The sequence below is a fragment of the Eubalaena glacialis genome, chromosome 9 (assembly GCF_028564815.1).
Source record: "Eubalaena glacialis isolate mEubGla1 chromosome 9, mEubGla1.1.hap2.+ XY, whole genome shotgun sequence".
In the NCBI taxonomy this organism is placed as follows: Eukaryota; Metazoa; Chordata; class Mammalia; order Artiodactyla; family Balaenidae; genus Eubalaena; species Eubalaena glacialis.
The window spans coordinates 14,111,937-14,133,787 of record NC_083724.1 but is presented as its reverse complement, the minus strand read 5'-3'; the positions used below and the strand labels follow the sequence as shown (position 1 = coordinate 14,133,787).

Sequence of the window (21,851 nt, the reverse complement as noted above, 5' to 3'; positions counted from 1 at the left end):
GAATGAGGAACACAGCCCCCAGCTGACCCAAGATGCTCATATTAACTAGAGTAAGAAATAAACCTTTAGGGAATTCCCTGGTGGTCCAGTGGTTAGAACTCTGTGCTCTCACTGCTGAGGGCCCAGGTTCAATCTCTGGTTGGGGAACTAAGATCCCACAAGCTGGGAGGCACAGCCAAAAAAAAAAAGACAAACCACCTTTATGGGTTTGGCCCCTAAGATTCAAGGGTTGTTTGTTACTGCAGCATACCGTACTCCATCCTGACTAATACACTGCCCATCTCACACAGAGTAGGATATTCTCTAGATATTAGTCTGCCCTCTTTCCTATAAAAATCTTTACCCTCCTCTTCAATGAGAGCCTTGCATAAACAAAGGAAAATGAAGTGGAGGCAAGAGCGTCTCTCCAGTGTCCTGTAGAAATTTTTTCCTCCTTAGGTTTCAAAGATGGGTGAAGATTCAGCTACATTTGAAAGGAATGAGAAGGAAGTTCAGTGTGTTGTCTTCTGTGGCTTCCCTTTCCTATGAGATAGGATGCTAGGTCACTCATGATAACGTCTTGCAGGCTTGCCACGTGACAGCCACCCAGGTTAGGAGCAGATGCCTTGGGCACTGGGAGAGAACACTGACCAGGAATGAGGACATAGGGTGCCAAGCAGCTCTGCAAACCGGCTGGGGTTGTTAACCGAGCCAGCCACACCAGCCCAAGGACAGTGGCAGGGATGGCAACTGGCTGGATTCCTCCCCAGTTAGGGACTGTCTGGCCGGGGTGGGCGGCGGTGAGGGTGGCTAGAAAGACAAGGAGGGGATGTGGTTCAAGGAAATGAAGGATGTGTGATTTAACTGGCTGATCATGGGAGGGAAGGAGGTGGCGCTCACAGCATCCCTGTAGATTCTACTGGTATTCCCATTTTACAGGGAGGGAAACCAAGGCTCAGAAAGGTGATATCTCTTGCTCAAGCTAAGGATCAGAGCCAGAACTAATCCAAGTCTGGCTGACACAAAAGCTTAGCCACCACCCCGTGTTCTTTCAGCCGGAAGACATTTCACTCCCTCTGAGCTCCCCTTAGCCCCTTATCAGGCTTCTTTTCTGCACCTTTACTTCTACCTTTAATTACTTACATATAATTATATATATCTCAGTCCAGACTGTGAGTTCCTGAAGAGCAGGAATCTGTACCTTATATAATAATAATAAGAACAACAGCAACAAAGCAGGAACAGCAGCATATGCTACTGTTTCTTGAATACTGAGCTGGGTTCTAAGCACTTTACACTCATTATTCAATTCTCACTAAGCTCTCTGAGAGATAGGTACTGGAATCATCCCCATGTTACAGATGAGGAAGCAGCTCAGTTTGGTTGAGCTGAAATTCAATCCCTAATATTAATATTGGGTTGGCCAAAAAGTTCGTATGGGTTTTCTGTAAGATGGTATGGAAAAACTTTTTGGCCAACCCAATATTTTAATAACTATAGTTCAATTTGAGTCTTTCTCTCTCTAATCCTATTCATTTTATTTTTCACATTTAAAACATTCCCAGAAGGAGTCTATAGGCTCCCCCAGATGCCAAAGGAGTCCATAAAGGAGCACAATAAAGGTTAAGAACCCCTGCAGAGGCAGATGCCAGGATTCCAGAGGCTGGGTTCTGTCCTGCATTGTCCCATAGAACCCAGAGTTCCTGGCTGGGTTGGGGTAAGAGACCCTATACCATCTTCATGCAACAGTGGGGAGTGAATAGAAGTTACTTTATCCCATCCCCACAGCATAAATACATAAATAACATAACTACTTTGATTTCAGCAGTGTGAGGCCGTGTACAACATTCATCATAATAAACAAGGCACCTGTTTCCCCAATTTAAAAAAAACTATTTTTAGCATCCCACGTGCTAATTAGAAAAGCATCAGTTGTTGATCACAAATTAGGACAACAGCAGGGCTTGTAGCAGCCACCCCTGGATAGAATGCTGGCTGGCTCCGCCCCCAGACAGTCCCTATTAGATTTGCTTTCTTAGCTTCTGAGCACTGGCTTGGTCCAAGCAGCACTCACATAATATCCCATATTGTATATGTTGAAGTTTTATACTTTATAAAACTTTTTGAAACTAGAATTTACTTAATTCCAGGCATCCAAACATGTACACTGAATCATAAGCAAGGCAGAGCTCTCCGGATTTCCGAAAACCAGGGCTATTATGGGAGTCAGGGATAAGGTAGTGGGGCCAGTGCTGTCTGCCCAGAGCAGACGGCTAGCTGTCCTCCTGGCCAGCTGGCCAGTGCTCAGTGCTGAGCCTCAGAACACCCGGGTGGCAGTCTGGCACTGCCCCAATGGGCTGTATGACCTTCCATAAATTGCAGGCTCTATCTGGGCCTCGGTTTTCTTATCCTCCAAATATGGGGCTGTACTAAATCCAAGTCCAGCCAATAAACAATCACAAAGCACCCGCTCTATGCTTGGCACTGTGGGGAATGCAGAGATTATACAAACTCCCTAAGGAGCTGACATTCTAGTTAGGGAGCCAGGCCTGGAAGCAATTAGCTATTATGCACGACAGAAAGATATAAGTGTGAGTGGCTGAGTGGGGATGGAAGCCCCGTGTTGTGTTCTGGGGCCACAGAGGAAGGACTAAGCCATGGTGTACGGGCTGTGTAGCAAGGCTTCAAAGAGGAAAAGGCTACCTTTGAAGTGGGCCTCAGAGGGTGAGTAGGAGTCTGGTGGGTGGGGAAGGGCACTTGGGTCGAAGAGCCAGCATCTGCAAACGCAGGGGCTGGAAGGCGAAGACCCCCCAGTGGAGCCCAGTGTGGACTGTGGAGCTGGGTTTCCAGTCCTGGTCTCTCCATACATCTACTGCTTTGGAGTCTGGAAGGAAGAGTCCTGGGAACCTGTATTTTTAACAAGCTCCCTAAGTGATACTGACATGCATGCAGCAGGTGTTAAGGGTTGAGAAAAAATATGAATGAATGAAATGAATGAATGAATGAATTAAAAAATGAACTTGACCTCAGCCAAGTCCCTTCCTCTCTCCAGATGCCTACCCTTTGTTAAAATAAAGGCGCTGGATCAGCCTGGTGGTTTTCAAACTGTGTTCCAAAAAAACCCCAGAATCTCCCAAAGTCCCTCGGAGACAGAGAGAGGAGCTGGAAAGGCTGAGAGAACAGCACTCTGAGCCCCAGCCACCCTTCTCTAGATCATCTCTCCTTTTATCTCTTTGCTGTTTTGTTTGTAGTAAAGGTTCCTTGGCTTCAAAGAACTTTTAAAACCACTGAATTGGATGATCCCCAAGAATCCCCAAGGAGAAATTTTAAAAGTTCTTGAGGGCAGCAACTTATCTTTGGTGAGTATTTCTTGAACAAGTACGAACAGAACATAAGGCTGTTTATCAGAAGCAAGTTATTTATTTTATCATTGTATTTTAAAATCTTTTGCTGTGGCCCAGAAATCAATGAGTGGAGAAAAAGGAAATGTGGTATAACAACACAGTGGAATATTATGCAACCTTCAGAAAACGTCGTTGAGGAATAGTTGATACAATGGAAAATGAAGTGAGAAAATCAGATACAAAATTGCACAGAGACTATGATTTACACTATGGATCTTATACATCAGAATTACTGGACATGTAGGGCAGTTTCTCAAAAAATTAAACACAGAGTTACCATATGACTCAGCCGTCCTACTTCTGGTTATATACCCAAAAGAACTGAAAGCAGGGACTCAAAGAGATACCTGTACACCGATGTTCAAGCAGCATTATTCACAATAGCCAAAAGGATGGAAACGACTCAAATGTCCATCCATGAGTGAATGGATAAACAAATGTGGTCTAGACACACAGTGGAATGTTATTTGGCCTTAAAAAGGGATGAAATTCTGACACACGCTTCAACATGGACAAAACTTGAAAACATTATGCTAAGTGAAATAAGCCAGACACAAAAGGACAAATATTCTATGATTTTACTTAGATGAGGTACCTAGAGTAGTTGAATTCATAGAGACAGAAAGTAGAATAGCAGTTACCAGGGGCTGCAAGGAGTGGGAATTGGGAAATTATTTGCTTAATTGGTTTGAGATGATGGAAAAGTTCTGGAGATGGACACTGGTGATGGTTGTCCCACTTGTAAATGTACTCAGTGCTACTGAATTGTACACTCAAGAAGTGTTAAAATGGTTTATGTTCTATTTTACCACAAAAACAAAACCTAGCTTCACGTGGTAAAAGCGGTGAATTCTGTGCAATGAGATTGTGGCAAAGTGATTACTTTATTCTTTCCACTTCTCTGCATTTTTCAAATGTTCTACAATGAGAATACGTTACTTTTAAAACCAGACAAAGAGCGGGGACTTCCCTGGCAGTCCCGTGGTTAAGACTTCTACTGCAGAGGGGACGGGTTCGATCCCTGGCGGAACCCTGCCCGGGGAACTAAGATCCTGCATGCCGAGCGGTGAGGCCCCCCATAAAAAACCAAAAACAAAAAAAACAAAGCCAGATGAAGAGCGATTTAATTAAATAAAACTAGTGGTTCTCTGGTACTTTCCCAAGATGCATTGTTGTCTTTTATGTAAATGTAAGCAATACTTTCTGTACTTAATTAATAAAAGCAGCCAAGTTCAAGGATGCCATCTAAAGAATACACCAAGCTGCTCAGTCAAAATAAACGACAGGCACAGCAGTCCCCCTTTCTAAGGCTAGTTGTTCTTGTCTATATTTAAATAAATTTCAAATAAAAAAGGAACCAAAACAAATCCTCTAACGAGCCTCCCAAGAAGCTGTCTGGCTTGGAAAAGCTCAAACGCAAACTGAAGAGAGAAAGAAAAATGGGGAACAGCTGGTGTTTTTTAGGACATTAACTCACTGCAGCTGGGAAAGTGACTTTGTCAGTGAATTTCTATCCCTTCTGCTTCTGGAAAACGTTCTCTCTCGTGTAGAATGAATTCAGAATCCAGGAGAGGCTCACCATCTGCATTCACTGCAAATCCACTTCCTCCAGCACCTCTCACCCCAGATAAATGTCGAACAAAGATATAAAGACTATTGGTTTGAAGGGCAGCCAATGTGTCTGCCGGCCAGGGTGCCCTCTGCCCTAGGCCGCGTGGGTCCACCTTCCTGGTGCCTGGGCCCTCTGCTCCGGGCTGGCTCAAGGGCAGACAGACCAGAAGGTAGCCTCCAAGATGAGCAGGCTGGGGCTACCCCTGGAGTGGCCCTTCCCTGGCTATGTGACCTTAGGCAGTGTCCTTCAGAGATTCAGTGTCCTTCCCCAGCCAATGGGCAGAAGGGCACCCACCTTGCAGGGTTGCTGGGAGGGTTAAGCAGTGCTGCTTGTGTGGAGTGTCTACTGAGATGCTGGATGCACAACAGGTGCTCCCAAGCTTCCTCCTTTATTTCCTATACGTTCACTGTCCAAGACACATATGTGTCTTGGTGGGGCATTGGTACCATATGTGATTAATGCTGACTGGTGGATTATAGGATTACAGTCAAATGATGGGGTGGAGAGAGGCTCCTTCAGACCTGGGGCCCAGGGCCGGCCCTGGAGGAGACACAGGAGGGGAACCAGCAGTCCCGCTGTCCTGGGTCTCCCTCCCACATTGACTGGCCAGCACAGAGCCCTTTCACAAGAAGTCTGTGTGGGGTCCACAGAGCAGGTAGGTGGGCTCCATATTACAAATGGAGAAACAGGGGCTCAAAGAGGCTAACTGTCTTAGTCAAGGTCCCACAGTTCGTAAACAGCCAGTCTGAGGGTTTTCTAAAATTCCCTTGGCATGAAGGCAGAGGGGGGTGGGTCCCAGTACTTTCAGCTCTGCCACTGACTCACTTGTTTAGTTAGTTGTTTATCTTCTGTCTCTTTCCTTTAAAAAAGTTTTAAAGAACTTGGGGGTGGGGGAAGAGAAAGATTCTCTGGGGCACTAACCTAGATCTGTCTCCAATCTCTGGGCTTCGGTTTTTTCATTTATAAAATGAGGCACTTCCTGCCTCGGGACCTTTGTACGTGCTCTTCCCTCTGCCTGGGACACCTTTTCCCACCCCCCTCACACCCGTTTACCCCCTCCCTCCCTGTCCTTTAAGTCTCAGCTCCAATGTCACTTCCTAAGGGAAGAGTCTTATTCTCCTTGTAGCTTCCCGTTCTTTTCCTTGAGGGCAGTGAACACTCTTTGGACATATATCCATGATTATTTGATTAATATCCACCTCCCCACCAGATGGAAAGTTCCTTGTTAATCAGCATCAGGCTGAGAGGTGGTATTCAATGGTATTTGTTGTATGTTGATTCAAAAAACAGTTCCCCTCAGGGCTCTGCCAGCAGCCAGCTCTAGGATCTTAAGAAAGTACTCTAAAAAGAGGGGATATATGTATTATATATGTATAACTGAGTCACTTTGCTGTACAGCAGAAACACAACATTGTAAATCAACTGTAATCCAATAAAAATTAATTTAAAAAATTATATTTGATTGCCCAAAAAGTTCATTTGTGTTTTTCTGTAAGATGTTATGGAAAAACCCAAACGAACCTTTTGGCTAACCCAATAGTTTCTTAAGTGGCCCAAATTTTCAACAATAAAGTAATTATTAAATATATTATGAAAACATTTATACAATAAAGCATGACACAGTTAAAAAAAAAAAAAAAGTACTCTTCCATCCCCGCCCACCTCCACCCCAGTCTCACATTCTCACCTAAGCAACCTCGAGAGGTGAACTGGGGCACCGACTAAATAGATCTCTGCCAGCTCAGCTCACACATTCTATGATTGCATTGTCTCAAAAAGAAAAAACAAAACAAAACAAAAAAACCTAAGCCAAACCAAACCCTAAAACCAAAAACCAAAAGCCAGGGTGATTCCAGCATCCTCTATGACCTAGGCCAGGTTCTTACATCTGGGGGGGCCTCAGTGTCCCTATCTACAAAATGAAGCATTTAGGCAAAATCTTCCAGCTCTTTCCACCTCCAACTATTCTAATTCCCGAAAGGAAGGCCCCGCCCTCCCCTTGCCCTTCACCGTGGACTCTACCTCAATCCAGACTCACAAACAGGAAACGTGACATCCAGGAGCGGATGGGCCGCTTGTTTCTCTACAGCATGGGGGGCTGGCGGGGGAGCAAAGAGTCTCTGAACTTTTCCAACTAACGCCGCCGGGACTCCATGCCCAAGACCTTTCTCAAGCAGTGTAGGCAGAGGGCGCTGTTGGGGTCTGGCTGGGCCTCCCATGCCCTCCCCGCCCCCGCGTATCCACAGGGGGCCCCCGCAGCACAGAACCAACAGATGAGCCCTCTTGGCGATGTTACCTTGTAATTGTTACTCTGATTCTTGACCCAAGGTGGTAAAACCTCAGGACAGAGCCGAAGGTGGCGTGTAGGACTCCTGGGCTCCAGCGCAGGCCCTGTGTGACCTTAGGGAAGTCCCCACCCCTCTCTGGGCCTGGGTTTCCCCATCCATTGAGGGAGAGGGCTGGATTGGGGGCTATGCCAGCTCCCTGCTTGCTCTGACATCTTCTTTATGAAGGCAGTGCGCGGCCCTGATGAAGGGCCCCATCATCTCACCCGTATCTGAGTCCCAGATCTCTCCCCTACCATGTGGCCCTGGGAAATTGCTAAATCTTTCTGTGCTTCCTTGCCTCATTTATAAAACGGGTTTCTGGGTGATGAAAAGGCAGGGCTCCTGTAAAGCTACTAGAACAGCGTCTGGAGTAAGTGCTCAGTAAGCGTGAGTTGTCCCTGTTTGATGATATCTCTGGTTTCTGAATCGCTCCCCTTCCCAGTTTGCCGACTGTAGAAGGGGCAGGCAGAACCCAGAGAGCCCTACTTGCCCGGCAGTGGCAGTTCACATCCAAGCCCCATCCCTCAGGGAAAGCAAATCTGAATCTCAGTGTGAGCCAAGCACCGTAGGAAAAGGGAACTCTGCAGGGAAAGGCAGAAAAACCTACGATGCTGCCCCAAAGCAGACGGATTGGGGGCATCGGCTGCTCCCTGGGGTTGCTGGGCACCAGAGAAGGCCTCCAGCTGCACCCAGAGTCAGTAGTAGAGGGAGGGTCCCGGCCCATCTCCACCTTGCCCTGGAGGGGGACGACCTTGTGGAGGAGGGCAGTGAGATGCAGAAGAAGACGCGGATTGGGTTTATCTGTTCCTACTTCTGCCCGGAACCTCCCAGGGAAGAGGAGGCTGGATTCAGTCATCTCAGCCTCAAGGGGAACAGGGAACAGAGAAGGGGTGAGGATGACTCCCTCGGACAGCGCTGCTGGCCTCTCCCCTGGGGACATGGAGGTGTGGGCCTCACCATCTCCCTCCACTCCTCAGGGACCCAGGGAGGGTCCTGAACCCCGCCTGGCCTCAGTGTTCTCACCTGCAAAGGGAGGAGACTCCAACACCTGTTTCCACCAGCCGCTGTGAGTCTCAAAGTGGGGCTGCAGACAGATGCTGTTTGTTCCTCCACGAGGAGGGACAGAAGTTGAGAGTAATTCACGTTTACGGTATTTTACCAAAGGACCGGTCCACGGGAGACCAGAAATAAAGGAAGAAAGAAAGGACCGGTCTTTTACCTCACTGTCCTAAGATGTAAAGCATGATGCAGGAGACACGTAGGGTCCCTGTTCTGCCTCCCTCCTAGGGCTGCCCCACTTGGCTCCAGTGGGCTCTGTGTTCCAGGTGGAGCTGTGGGCGCCCATCCTGCTGGAACGACTCACCCAGGCAGACTTCCCTCCTTCACCCTAGAGCATTTCACCCAGCTGCAAATGCCACAGGCCTCAAAATATCTGCTGCCCCTGAACAGGCAAGGCCTGGCTCTCTCTCTGCACAGCCCAGAAGGCTGGGCTGGATGGGGCCAGTCATGGCAGCTGAAGGGAAGCCATGTTGCACTCAGTGTTGAAAGCTGTCCTCGGAGGAAAAGAATAAAACCGACGGTCCTAACAACCAGTGCACTGGCTTTTACCCTTGAGGATGCTCAGTTGAGAATCCCTGTTTGGCTGCACTGTGGGGAAGGGACGCCTTTATCAGGTACAGAGACTTTTTATAGCTGAAGGGAACCCTAGAGGTCTCTGCTCAAACTCTTTTCTTTTACAGATGAAGAGGCTCAAGGAAACATGCACCCTTTTGGGATTAACATATACACACTGCTGTATGTAAAACAGAAAACCGACAAGGACCTGCTGAATAGCACAGGGAACTATATGCGATATCTTTCAACAACTTATAAGGAAAAAGAACATATATATATATATATCTGAATCACTTTGCTGTACACCTGAAACTAACACAATTGTAAATCAACTATACTTCAATTAAAAAAAAAAAAAAGATGCACTTCATAGCAGAGGCAGGATTTGAACCCTCGAAGGGTCCTAGCCCTATCTCTGCTCGTGCAGTTGATCCATGGTTATTGAGAGTCAACTACACGCACGCCGTGTTCTAAGCACTGGGGATTTGGCGACGAACCACCCAGGAAAGTCTTCTGTTCTCACAGAACTCACGTTCTAGTTGGTAAACAAATACACAAAATCAATAATTATAATTAACAAGTCATTAAAGACAATTTCAGGGGGGGAAAAGGGTAATAAAGCCAATAAAAAGGCTGGCATGTTAGAGACTGCCTGAGGGTGGGGGAAGCTGCTGTTTGGGGAGATGGCCTATTTTCACTGGGTCCTCTGGGGTCCCCAAGGACCTCCCAAGCCAGTTGCATCCTGGAGCTGGCTCATGCTGGCTTGCAAGAGCCAGTTGTTAAATTTTCAGGAACTTGGCGAGCAAGTTGTTAAACACAGCCATTATTAAAAATTAAATTCTATAAACTCACAACTAAGTGAATTACAGTAAGATCAAAGGTAATCATCAAAACTCATCACTTCCTAATTGTTTTACTACATGCTGTACCCTTGAGGTTATTTACGTCTGCTGTATCTAGACATAGTGGAAAATACTCTACAGCAGCATGCTCCCAGTTCCTCCAGTGGTAGCTTGAAACTGGTCACAGTGGAAATATTTATACTATGGGAATTGGCAAATACCATGTATCAGGGCTTTCTTTTTTTTTTTTGGCCTGGCCATGCGGCTTGCAGGGATCTTAGTTCCCCGACCAGGGATCAAACCTGTGCCCCCTGCAGTGGAAGCGTAGAGTCCTAACCACTGGACCACCAGGAAAGTCCCTGGGCTTTCATTTTTCGAAGAGCTGGTCATGAAACATTTACCAGCATACCATGGCCTCCAGCTCTAATCCAGGCCTTCTGTGTTTGTGGGAGTCTGTTTTACGGGGAGAGTGTATGGTGGTACAGCCCAACCCTCCTGGGGCTGTGTGTGAGGGCGGTGGCTACAGTCCTGTGGCCATGAACTTCCCTCTTCCTTTTTTAAGGCTTCCACAGCGAGGAAGCGAGTCTGGGATCTCTAAACAGATCTGTCAATTCCTGCAAAAGAACTGCTCTCTTCAACAGTATTTAACGAGGGTCTGTAAGATGGTGATTCATTCATTCCTCTGGTTTATTTTTGATAAGTTAAATCCTATCCTAAGTATACTGGGGAGGTAAAAATTTAAAGGAACACCCTGCAGAGAATCTGTTTGTGTAAATGTGTGTGGTCACTTCTGAATTCCTCTAGATTTTCGTACGTTGGGTTTCTTCCTTCGAGAACATAACTGTTCTGATAACGGCAGAGTGAAGTTACTATTCTACCAATAATAATGATAACAGTAGCTGCCATTTACTAGCACCATGTCAGGCACTAGACACATAGGTTATCTCTTACATCCACACCAACCCATTTTACACATGAGAATGTTGAGGTTCAGGGGTTCAATAACTTGACTAAGGCCAGGCTGCCCCTCTGGAAGTTCCCCAGAACACTTTTCCCTCCCATAGCTGTGGTCCTGTGACTCTCCTTAGACCTGCAGGATTCTGTGACACTACTGGACCCCCTGTCTCTGGTGACTTTGGAGGATTTTGTGTCTTCTCAGCTTAGCGTCAGGAACCCGCTTCCACCACCAGAGGAGAATGAACCAAACACTCGCCCTGGTCATTCATCTGCACCTGGAATGCAGGAGAGTGACCCAGGCCTGGTCACTTAGCAGCTCTGCGTCATAAAGAAGTAGCGCTAAGGTTCAGATGCCAGTGAAATGTTACAGCAGCTCCAGTGGCAGCAAAAGCTACAATTAGCTCCTGTTGGGAGACCCTAACTGTGCTGTCTGATGTCCAACCTCTACTGGTTCTGCGCAGCTTGCTTTTCCAGCTTCCCCAGGGATACTGTGAGCAACAACAAAACATTCTTCCAATGCATGCCTCCTCTGCCTCAGTGAGCTATAATCTCCCTCGGCTGCTTGCAGCCATGACTTCTGACCGGTACCTCTTCTCAGGTGCTTCTTAACATACCAGCCGCAAACATTTACTAAGCCTTTTCATGCCAGGGAATGAATTCCTAAGCACTCAATTTGCACATGAGAATATTAATTCCCCCTTCCTCTGCACAGCTCTGGTTAACATATGAAAATAGAGTTTCCTATAAAAATACCAATCTATAGACAACCATCGATCAACCGAGAGCAAATCCAGACCCAGTCCCTGCTCTCCGGGAGCCATATTCCCCTTGAAGAAAACCCCGCCCTTGATTTTGCAAAGTGTCTTGTCGTTCCCCACAGATGCCAGGCAAGTTCCTCTCAGAGACAGCTGGCCGGCCACTTGAGGACTCGTGGTTTCCCTGACGGAGGAGAAAGGACAGCTGCGCTTCTGCATGCAGATGCTACCAAACACAACCTCACCCCGCTGGGCAGCTGACCCATTGCCCCAGGCTCGCTCCCTCCTCGGTGTCGGTGTCGCTCCAGACACCAGGGCCATCTGGATTCTGGAACAGCCATGGGGAAGATCAGGATGATTGCTTCTCAGAGCCTCTTCCCTGTGCCTGAAATACTCTTCCCTCTTCAGCCTCTAACTCCTGCAGGCTGCCATTTGAAGGTCACTTCCTCAGGGAAGCCCTTCCTGACTACTTGCCCCGACAGCTACGGGCCCCTGTGACCCTCCACCCTGTACTTCTCCTTCTTGGCTCCCTCTGTGCACTTGGTTGTTTAATGACTGTCTCCCAAGCTAAATTCTACCTCTGCACAGGCAGGGATTGTACCTCTCTGTTCACTGCTAATCTCAGGTGTCTAGCCGGGCACATAGCAGACGCTCAATAAATTCTGGATGCTTTAACAATGAGTGAATGAAGTTCTGGCAGCTCAATGAATGTTGAATGAATATGTGATTCAAAGCACGAGTCTTGGCAAGAGGTGTATCTTTTAGAACCACAGTTCCTGGTACCCAAACTCACAAATGGGGGCTCAAAACTTCATCCCTCTGCCCAAAGCAGCTGCTTCTCCCTTGCACGTTTTTAGTTTGAATGTTCATTTCCTGTCGGTTTGGACTTGTCTGCGTTTTGTCTAACAGCAGATATTGCTCAGAGAGAAGTTTGCCAGATCATAGCCTTGTATCATTTTGTTGACAGAGAAACTGAGGCTCCGACAGCTCCTGCTGCTGGCAGCACCAGCTTCAGTGGGGCGAGACCAGCTCACCTTCAGCCCAAAGCTCTTTTTAGTGTCCCTCCCACCCCCCATATGGGGCCAAGTCCAGGGCACGTGAAGCAAGTCTACAGAAGACAAGAACACCCAGACTGGGATGGAGTTTGAAATTTTTATTAAGAACTAATCATAAGGGACTTCCCTGGTGGTCCAGACTCCGCGCTCCCAATGCAGGGGGCCCGGGTTCGATCCCTGGTCGGGGAACTAGATCCCGCACGCATGCCACAGCTAAGAGTTCGCACGCCGCCACTAAGAGTCTGCATGCCACAACTAAGACCCGGCACAGCCAAATAAATAAATAAATAAAACGAATTACAAGACCTTACCTCTCTCCAACCTCTTGCAGCTGCTACTTTTCACTCTTTCTGGCTAATTTCGGGCTGAGTCAGGCAGGAGCCCTCAGCTGGGCTGGGCATGGATCTGTGCCCCAGCACCCTGGTCCCCCTTCAGAATCACCTTCACTCCCCCTGCCCGCAGCCCACCAGAGTCTCCAAGCCAAACTAGGTTTGGAGTCAAGACTGGGCTTTCATGCCTCAGTTCTGCCACTTCGTTCTTGAGAGACTTTGGCCAAAAGATCAAAACTCTAAGCCTCAGTTTCCCCACATGTAAAATGGGGAATAATTCCTGCTTTGCCGATTTCACAGGGCTTCTGTGAGCCTCAAGCAAGGTGGATATACGATCTCACTTGTCTAACTGTCCACTAGTGTAGGGACCTCTAGTAAGAACAACTCTACAGTATTTTTCCGTTCCCTCCAGGGTCTTGCGATCAACCCATAGCCAGTCGACCTCTTCCAGGGCCCAATCCTCTATCCATCCTCTCAGCCATGCAACCCTCTTGACCACATCCTTCTAGAAATCCTTTCTCCCTCTGCCTTCCCAGATGTGCTCCTTCTGTCTCAGATCACTCACTCTTCAGTTAGGACCTGGCCCAAGCAGCAGCCCCATGCTTTCTCCTGCCCTTCACATCTGCCCACCACACACGGCCTGAGACAGACACTGCAGGAAGGATGGGCCCTACACCAGCTCCCTGGAGAACGCCTGGGTGCGGTTTCCCCCGGGACACAAAACGTAAGCACACTGCCTCGGGTCCCCACCCTGCTGCCCTCGCCACCTCTCCTTTAGGAGACTCTGTTTGGCAATAAAGCCAGAGCCCAAGTCCTGGCAAGAGCTGCAGCCTGACCGTAGGCAGCTGAGGTCTGTGGCCTCCACGCCAGGGTTGAGACAAGGTGAGCAGATTAGTTCCTTGGCTGGAGATTTCGATGACATATTTTTACTTCCCCTTTTTAGAACTGCAAGGACTTTTATTTATTTATTTATTTAGATTTTTTTTGATGTGGACCATTTTCAAAGTCTTTATTGAATTTGTTACAATATTGCTTCTGTTTTCTTTTTTTTTTCTTCTTATTGCTTCTGTTTTATGTTTTGGTTTTTTGGCCGTGAGGCATGTGGGATCTTAGCTCCCCAACCAGGGATCGAACCCGCACCCTCTGCATTGGAAGGCAAAGTCTTAACCACTGGACTGCCAGGGAAGTCCCTGCAAGGACTTTTATAAATAATTCTGAGTTAAGTATACTAAATGATGACCCCTTTGCCTTCAGTCCACAGTCCAAATGTACATTACTTTTTGATTTCCCAGACTGGCCTACACGGCCTCCCTCTCGCAGAACTGAGGGTGAAGCTTTTATCAGCAGACCTTTCAGCCCAGGCTGAGAGGGGAGGTATTTTGCCCCGGGTCTGACAGGCATTAAGGGTGCAAACTCAGGCAGTGGGCCACCAGAGGCCACTCTTAGCCAGCAGCGTGGGTCAGGTAAAGAGCACTGTGGTCATGTGCACAGTGTGCTCCAGCAGCTTATGGTCGAGGAGGGGAGGAATGATGACACGCGACAGAATGTATCTGGGGTGTGTACTGCGGGATGCCCAGAGACCTGGGGGGAGGAAGGGGAATGCCTAATTCATGGGGGGCAGGATGAAGAGATTGCCATCTCAGAGAGGGTGATGGTTAAGCTGGGTCTTGAGGGATGAGTGGGAGTCTGTGAGTAGGTTTGTGGGGCTCTTGAAGGATGAGTAGGAGTCTGTGAGTGGGCTTGCGGGGGAGGCGGGGAGGGTGTTCTAAGCAGAGGGAGCAGCATGGGGAAAAGCCCAGTGCGGGTTTCAGGAATTGCAGTCGTTCCCTCAGGCTGGAGCAGAAGTTCCAAGGGGTGGGGTGGTGAGGGATGAGAATTTCAAAGACCTTGGATGTCACCGAAAGGGATATGTGCTTTATCCTGAGAGCAGAGGGGAGCCTTGGAAAGATGGAAAATGCCAATCAATTTGGTGTCTAGAAAGAGGACTTGGGCTGCAGGGAGCGGGTGTGCGGGAGGGTGCAAGTCTGGAGCAGAGAACAGGGAGCACACAGCAGCAGGGTCCGGGTTGAAAGAGCTGCACGCCAACTCAGCAGGGGCAGTTGGGTTGGGGGCAGGGGGGATGATGATGCTTAGAGGGATATAGAGACTTGAAAGGCCATTGCCATGCTTGAGGAAAGAGGAACAATGGTACCAAAGAGCAGTGTGATGGGGATTAGTTTGGAGAGGTAAAGATAGGTGGGGACCTGTGTGAAGGAGTTTCTAACAAATATATGTGGTCAACTGGATTGCTGTTCCCAAGTATCCATTCCAGGCCAATAGGTAGAGGACATATATCTCTGTCCCATTGACTTTGGACTTGGTCATATGACTGGCTTTGACCAAAGGAATATGGGTAGAAGTGATCATGAGCCAGTTCAGAGACTTTAAGAAGCATCACATCATCTCTTTCTTCCTCCAGCTCTCACCATAAAATAACATATACCAGGTAGAAGCAGCAGCTTCAGCCTGGGTCCTGGGAGGAGAAGATACAGGGAGCAGATATTCTGTCTGGCTGGCACCCAGAGCAGATCTACAAAACCATGCAGTGGCAACTGCCCTCCAGCTGACGTGTAGTTTGAGTAATAAATAAACCTTTGTGGTCATAAACTACAAGTTGGGGGATGTTTGTTATACAGCAAAAGCTAACTGATATACACTATATATATGAGATGAGAAGGAAGCAGGTGGTGAAGAACCTCACACCTCATGATTAGGAGTTGTCCACATGGAGAGTCAACAGAGAATTTTGTAGTTGATGAAGCTTCTCCATCTTTTTTCAAAGCCAACCCTCCCCACTCCCTCCTACTCCTCCCAGCACCTTGCTGTATTGGCCATCCCTTCCCTCTCCTGGACTAAATCCTTCCCCTGAGCCTCTATCTCACTTATCTTTTCCATCCTAAAATCCTTTTCTTCACCCTGTCTTCCTCCAACTATAGCTCAATACCTCCTCTGACTTTCTCAAACAAACTTCTTCAAAGAGTTGACTCTACTCACCATCTCCAGTTCTTTCTCTTTCACCTACCAGCAACCTAGCTTCCCTGCCCTCCACTCCACCAAAACCACTCGCAGTATATTTCAGTAATCTCCTAATTGCCCAGTGCAATCCAGTCCTTATCTTCCTAGACTGCTCCACACCATTTAGCTTGGAACTAAATTCAGTATCTCCCTGCCCAACCTCAGACATTCCTCTTTCCATATTCTCTCAGCTAGTGGCACCATCCAATGACCCATGCCAAAAAGCCAACAGGAGATAATGAATTCTGTTCTGGATTTGTCCAGTCTGCAGTGCCTTTGAGACATCCAAGAAGAGATACCCAAAAGGCAGTTAAAACATGTGACTTGGGAGCCTACAACAGAGATCTGAACTGGAGATAAAGATGATTGCTATACCGGTAGCATTTAAAGCCATGAGCATGAGTCAGCTTGTGTATTTATAGAGTACAAAGACCAGATCTTTAGATTTCAGTTGATATATAGAGAGCTCTCCCGAGCTCATAAATTCCTGTTCCTAAGGTCACAATTCCAGCCACCATTTGGTTCCTTCCCTCCGAAGTCATGGTCATAGTGGCCTCCACACCACCATCTTATTTCATATTCTTCGCCCTGATCATGTTGTGTTCCTCAAGAACTCTTATAATTCCATCATAAAAACAGAAGGTATAAGACACCATTACCCAGGCACTAAAATGGCTAAAATAAAAAAGACAGACAATACCAAATATTGTCAAGGATGTGGAATAATTATGTCTTATACATTGCTGTGGGGATGTAAAATGGTATACTCTATGACCCAACAATTTCACTTCTAAGTGATAACAAATGACCACAAAAGATTTCTACGAGAAATAATAGCCCAGGGACTTCCCTGGTAGCACAGTGGTTAAGAATCCGCCTGCCAATGCAGGGACATGGGTTTGATCCCTGGTCCGGGAAGATCCCACATGCCACGGAGCAACTAAGCCCGTGCGCTACGACTACTGACCCCGCGTGTCTAGAGCCCGTGCTCCGCAACAAGAGAAGACACTGCAGCGAGAAGCCTCAATGAAGAGTAGTCCCTGCTCGACAAAACTAGAGAAAGCCTGCACGCAGCAACGAAGACCCAGTGCAGCCAAAAATAAAAAAGAAAGAAAGAAAGAAAGAATAGCCCAGATTGGAAATAACCCAAATATTCATCAACAGGAGAATAAATACGCAAATGATGGTATATCCATAAAATGGAATACTACTCAGCACTAAAAAGGAACAAACTACTCATATACACAATAGCACAGGTGAATTTAACAAACATCAGGTTGAGTGAAATAAGACAGACGTGAAAGAGACACACAGTATGATTCCATTTATGTGAAGTCCAGGAGCAGGCAAAATTAATCAATGGTGAGGAAAATCAGAAAATGGTTGCTTGGAAGGGCAGAAGGAAAATTCATTGGAAATGGGAACTTTCTAAGATAATGCAAATATTTCATATCTCATTTTGGGTGGTGGTTACATAGGTGCAAACAACTTTCAAAACTTGTTGAACCCAATACTTACCATCTGTGGATTTTATCGTATGGAAATTATACTTCAGTTAAAAATTAGGAAAAAATAATTCTAAAGTGTCTAGAAAATAAAAGCTAAAATAAAGATAATGTACAGGGCAGAAAACACATTCAGTTCAAATATATCAATAATTATATTTACACTGTGAATGCACCTACATTAATGTCCAGCCTCCCCCTTAACCCAGCCCCCCTTTCAGCCATTCTCCCCTCACCGTTGCCCCCATCTCAATGACATCTGTCCATTAGCCGTTTTCTAGCCATCATGAGAGATGATGTAATGCAAAGAGCAGAAGCCTTAGAGCCAGACAGAGCTGCTTTCAAATCCCGGCTGCAATTTAGGAGCTGAGTGCCCACGAGCAAGTTACTTGGCCTCTCTGCACCTTCATTTCCCCAACTATAAAGGAGGTTGATGATACTTGTTGGGCTGGGCTAAGAAAGGGGCAGTGTGCTGATTAGTTTCTGGGGAACCTAATTCTTTTGACCTCAGCGTGTGAAACCAACTTGCATGTGAAAGGCCCACTGAAGGCCTGGAAAAGCTCAGAGGATGAGACTCCTGGGCTTCTTCTCCCTCAAGGGTAGAGAGGTGGCCCTGGGGCCCTGGAGTTAGGGTCTAGGCTGGTTGGTGCTAAGAGGTGAGCCGGTGGCTCAGAGCCACCAGGGCCAGGAAAAGGTGTTGCTGACCTAGGACTAAGGAGACAGGTTTCCTGGCTAGGCGTGGCCACTGGCGGATCTTGCCCAAATCACTGTGCACATCTCTAGATTTAGTTTCTCCACCAAAGATGGCCAGATCAGACTGGATCTGAAGAATCTGATACCAAAAACAGCCTCTGGGGTTTCCTAATATATAGAAGAGGCAAAGGCAGAACTGAACCGGTTCTGTCTGAAAGAGGGAAGGGAAGGACCAGAGCCCTGCCGCCTAGGCTCCCCTCATGGTGCCCCTTGAGCCAGGACCATAGGCTTCTCAGGGGCAAAGTTTGAAATCTCCCTGACCAGGTAAACCCTAGGGACTTTTTCAGCTCTGTCTTATTCAGTCATTGCGCACCTGTTACATGTAACAATAACTGGGAATCTGCACCTGCCCCCCAGCCTGGTAGGGGAGGCAAGGTACACCCAGAATTCACTCCGAGCAAGGTACAAAGTGCTGAGTGTAGCCAAAGAAGCGCAGAAGTACAACAGAATATCCACATCCTTCCCCTACGTACACACGCGCGCGCCCACACACACGCACATACACAGCCCCTTGGCACTTGGCATTTCCTTACTCCCTGCAGTATCTCTATTTCGTGGTTATGGAAACTGAGGCTCTCCCTGGGAAAGGGTTTCCCAGCTAGGAGGCAGCGAGGCGAAGGCTCCACCAACCCTCACCCCGTACTTCCTGCCCCCTGAGACCCACCTATTTCTAAGTAAATGAAGGAGGCAGCAAGGCCTGCTCAGCGGCCAGAAGGAGCGCAAACGACAAGCAGAGCTACAAACGCAGCCGCTGGGGTCTCGGGTCTCTCCTGGGGGAGGAGCGCGCTCGCTGACAGCCTCCGCGCCTCCCTCCCTCCCTGGCCCGCGGGAAGATTGGGGAATCTCAAGTCGCTCTGCTTTCTCTCTTCGCGCGCTGACATTTTTTTCCACTTTACTGTTTCTTGGACGCCTTTCAAGAGTTTGTGCAATCATTCTGTTTAGCTGTTTTTCTGCCATTTTCAAACGCGGAGTGGTGTCCCTTTGAGTGGGAACGTGGTGGTTTGAAGACCTGAAGGGCCCCCTTCGCCTCCCATCACCCCGATGCAGCAGGCCTCGTAGCTGCCAAAGTTACAACGTTTGAAACTTTCCCGGTGCTGGGCGTTGGGTTGATCCTCGTCTCTCTGAGCTCCCCGACCTCTCCCGCTCCGTGCCCCGGCTCTCGGGGGTTCCTGCGCCCCTCACTTCACCCTCCCAGGCTCCCCCTTCCCGGAGGCATCCTCTTCCCATCTGGTCCTGGGCTATGGAGCCCTTCCCCCATCCTGCTCCATACACGGGGGCAGAACCCTCTCTCCTTTCGAGACTTCCTCGGTGGTCCAGCCCCGAGCCCCCTGAGCCTGCCCTCTCCCGCCTCCACCTCGCGAACCCCGTGGGAAGCCCACGCCGCGGCCCTTCCGGCCCGAGTCTGGAAGGCTGGGCAGAGGCAGCGACAGGGACAGGATGGGAACAGAGACGGGGTCGGAGTTGGGCGCAGTGGTAGCGACAAGAACAAAAGCGGGGACACAGGCAGGGCAGCAACAGGGCAGGGCCGGCGCGGTGGCCCGTCCTCTCCCCGCGCCGCCCTCACTCGGCGCCCGCCGCCCCGGGCCGGGCCGGGCTCGCGGCCTCTGGGGGCCTCGGGCGGCGCCCCGCGGGACCCACCTGATCCGCAGAAGCTGGGCGCGCTCGGGGCTGGCCTGCGCCTCGGCTCCCGGCCCCGGCGTCGTCCTCGGCTGCCCGAACAGTCGGCGCGCTGCCTCTGCCCGAGCCCGGCTGGGCGTGCCGGGGCGGGGTGTGCCGCCTGCGCTCGGGCCGGCCGGCCGCCGGGCGCTCCTCCGGGGCGGCGGGCAGCGCGCGGCGGGCAGGGGCGCGAGGAAGCGGGTGGGCGCTGGGCAGCGGGCGGCGCGCTCCCCGCTCGGCCCGGCCCGCGGCTGTTTGTGCAGAGAGGGTCCCGCCCCGGACACCGCGGCTGGGAGGCCGGGCGCGCAAGTGCGCGACTGCCGGTGTGCGTGTGTGTCTGGTGGCGGGGAGGCGCAGGGGGTGTTTGTTTCATTTTCACTCAGGCAGAAAAAAGCCTGAAACCAGCAAAAAAAGAAAAGAAAATCCCTGGTGACGGTGGCTGGGCCTCTTTGCCTTCCCGGGCTTGCACATGGTGGGGGAGGGGTGGCGGGGACCCGGAGCATCGGAGGGCAGGGTGGGGTCTGTCTCCCCGTACCGCAGGGAGGGGCCCCGGTGCCCTGGCGCCCCGCCAAACACGTGGGGAGCGGAGAGCCTGGGAGGTCTGATCCACCATTTGTTTCCTGGGGAAGGAAGGGCGCAGAGGTAGACAGCGACAGGCCTGCGGGCTGGAGCTGCTCTCGCCGGAGCCCTCCACCCCCCCAGCCAAGTTCTGAGCTCCCCCCCGACCCAAGTCCTCCAAGTCCTGAGCTCTGGACTGGAGGGGCTGGTCACTGGGCACCTAGCGCGGCCCCTGCCCGGGTTTGTTCGCAGACTTAGTGGTCTTTGGGCCCAGAGTTTCTCAAAGAACTCTACACACGCCCTGGGTTTCTCTACTAGAATTATTTTAGAAGGGAAATAAAGAAAAAAAAAAAAATCTATTTCAGAGTTTGTGCTTCCGTGGCCAGTATGACAACGATTCACTTTGGTGAGTTGATGCAGGTACATCCGGCTCACTTAGCCCTACACTGGTAACCATGACCGTCACCTCACTTCTTGGGCTCCCAGACCATCTATTTTGCAGGTGCAAAACTCAAAATTTTCTTTTACCAGGGTCATTTGCCATTGAACTTCAATTTCAGAGACTAAGAAATTAGCTTCTCAAGTATTTTAATGCATTGGGACTATAATTTGACACCATGAAAATGGCACAGAGCCTGGGTGTGATGTATAATTTTAATTGTTTTGTGCTAATGAGAAAAGAACAGAGGCCTGATTGAATACTTGAAGGATACACAGAGGCTGCAGGGGGCCAGGTGAGGTCTTGGAGCTTGGGAGAACAAAGTTTCCTGATGGGCTCAGTGGAGTAAACAGTGGGAGAATTGAATCTTCAACCCCATACAGTGGCTCAGGAAGGAGGAGTTCCACGGCAATCAGTACAATAAATACTTTGCAAAAGCATAAAATGCTCCATTATTGTCTTTGGAGAAGTCACTTGTAATAGTTCATTAGTGGTGAGTATCACAGTAAATATACAATGAGTGATGTTATACCAAGTGCATTATTTCCCAATTTTCATTATTGCATTTGAGGATGCATTGTCTAAATCGCTCAGCCCATCAAACTGGATAATAAATGAGTTTTTGTGTTTTTTTTTAAAGAAAACTATGACAGTAATTCTAATCCTAAAGATGCTACCAGAAAACTACTAGGGCTAATCAATGAATTTGGTAAAGTAGCAGGATACAAAATTAATGCACAGAAATCTCTTGCATTCCTATACACTAATGATGAAAAATCTGAAAGAGAAATTAAGGAAACACTCCCATTTACCATTGCAACAAAAATAATGAAATACCTAGGAATGAACCTACCGAAGGACACAAAAGACCTGTATGCAGAAAACTATAAGACACTGATGAAAGAAATTAAAGATGATACAAACAGATGGAGAGATATACCATGTTCTTGGATCGGAAGAATCAACATTGTGAAAATGACTATACTACCCAAAGCAATCTACAGATTCAATG

The 21,851-nt window shown here is 48.6% G+C and overlaps 1 protein-coding gene across 2 annotated transcripts in view; it reads right to left on the bottom strand.

Annotated features, from left to right (window-relative positions):
- GGTA1 (glycoprotein alpha-galactosyltransferase 1 (inactive)) overlaps positions 1-20,308 on the bottom strand; it is a 64,138-nt gene extending 43,830 nt beyond the window's left edge. For both annotated transcript variants that reach the window (XM_061199990.1, XM_061199991.1), the window contains exon 1: positions 19,825-20,308. In XM_061199990.1, the coding sequence (XP_061055973.1) occupies positions 19,825-20,215 (391 nt within the window). In that variant the 5' untranslated portion in view covers positions 20,216-20,308. The remainder of the gene's footprint in view (positions 1-19,824) is intronic.
- Positions 20,309-21,851: the final 1,543 nt, after the last annotated feature.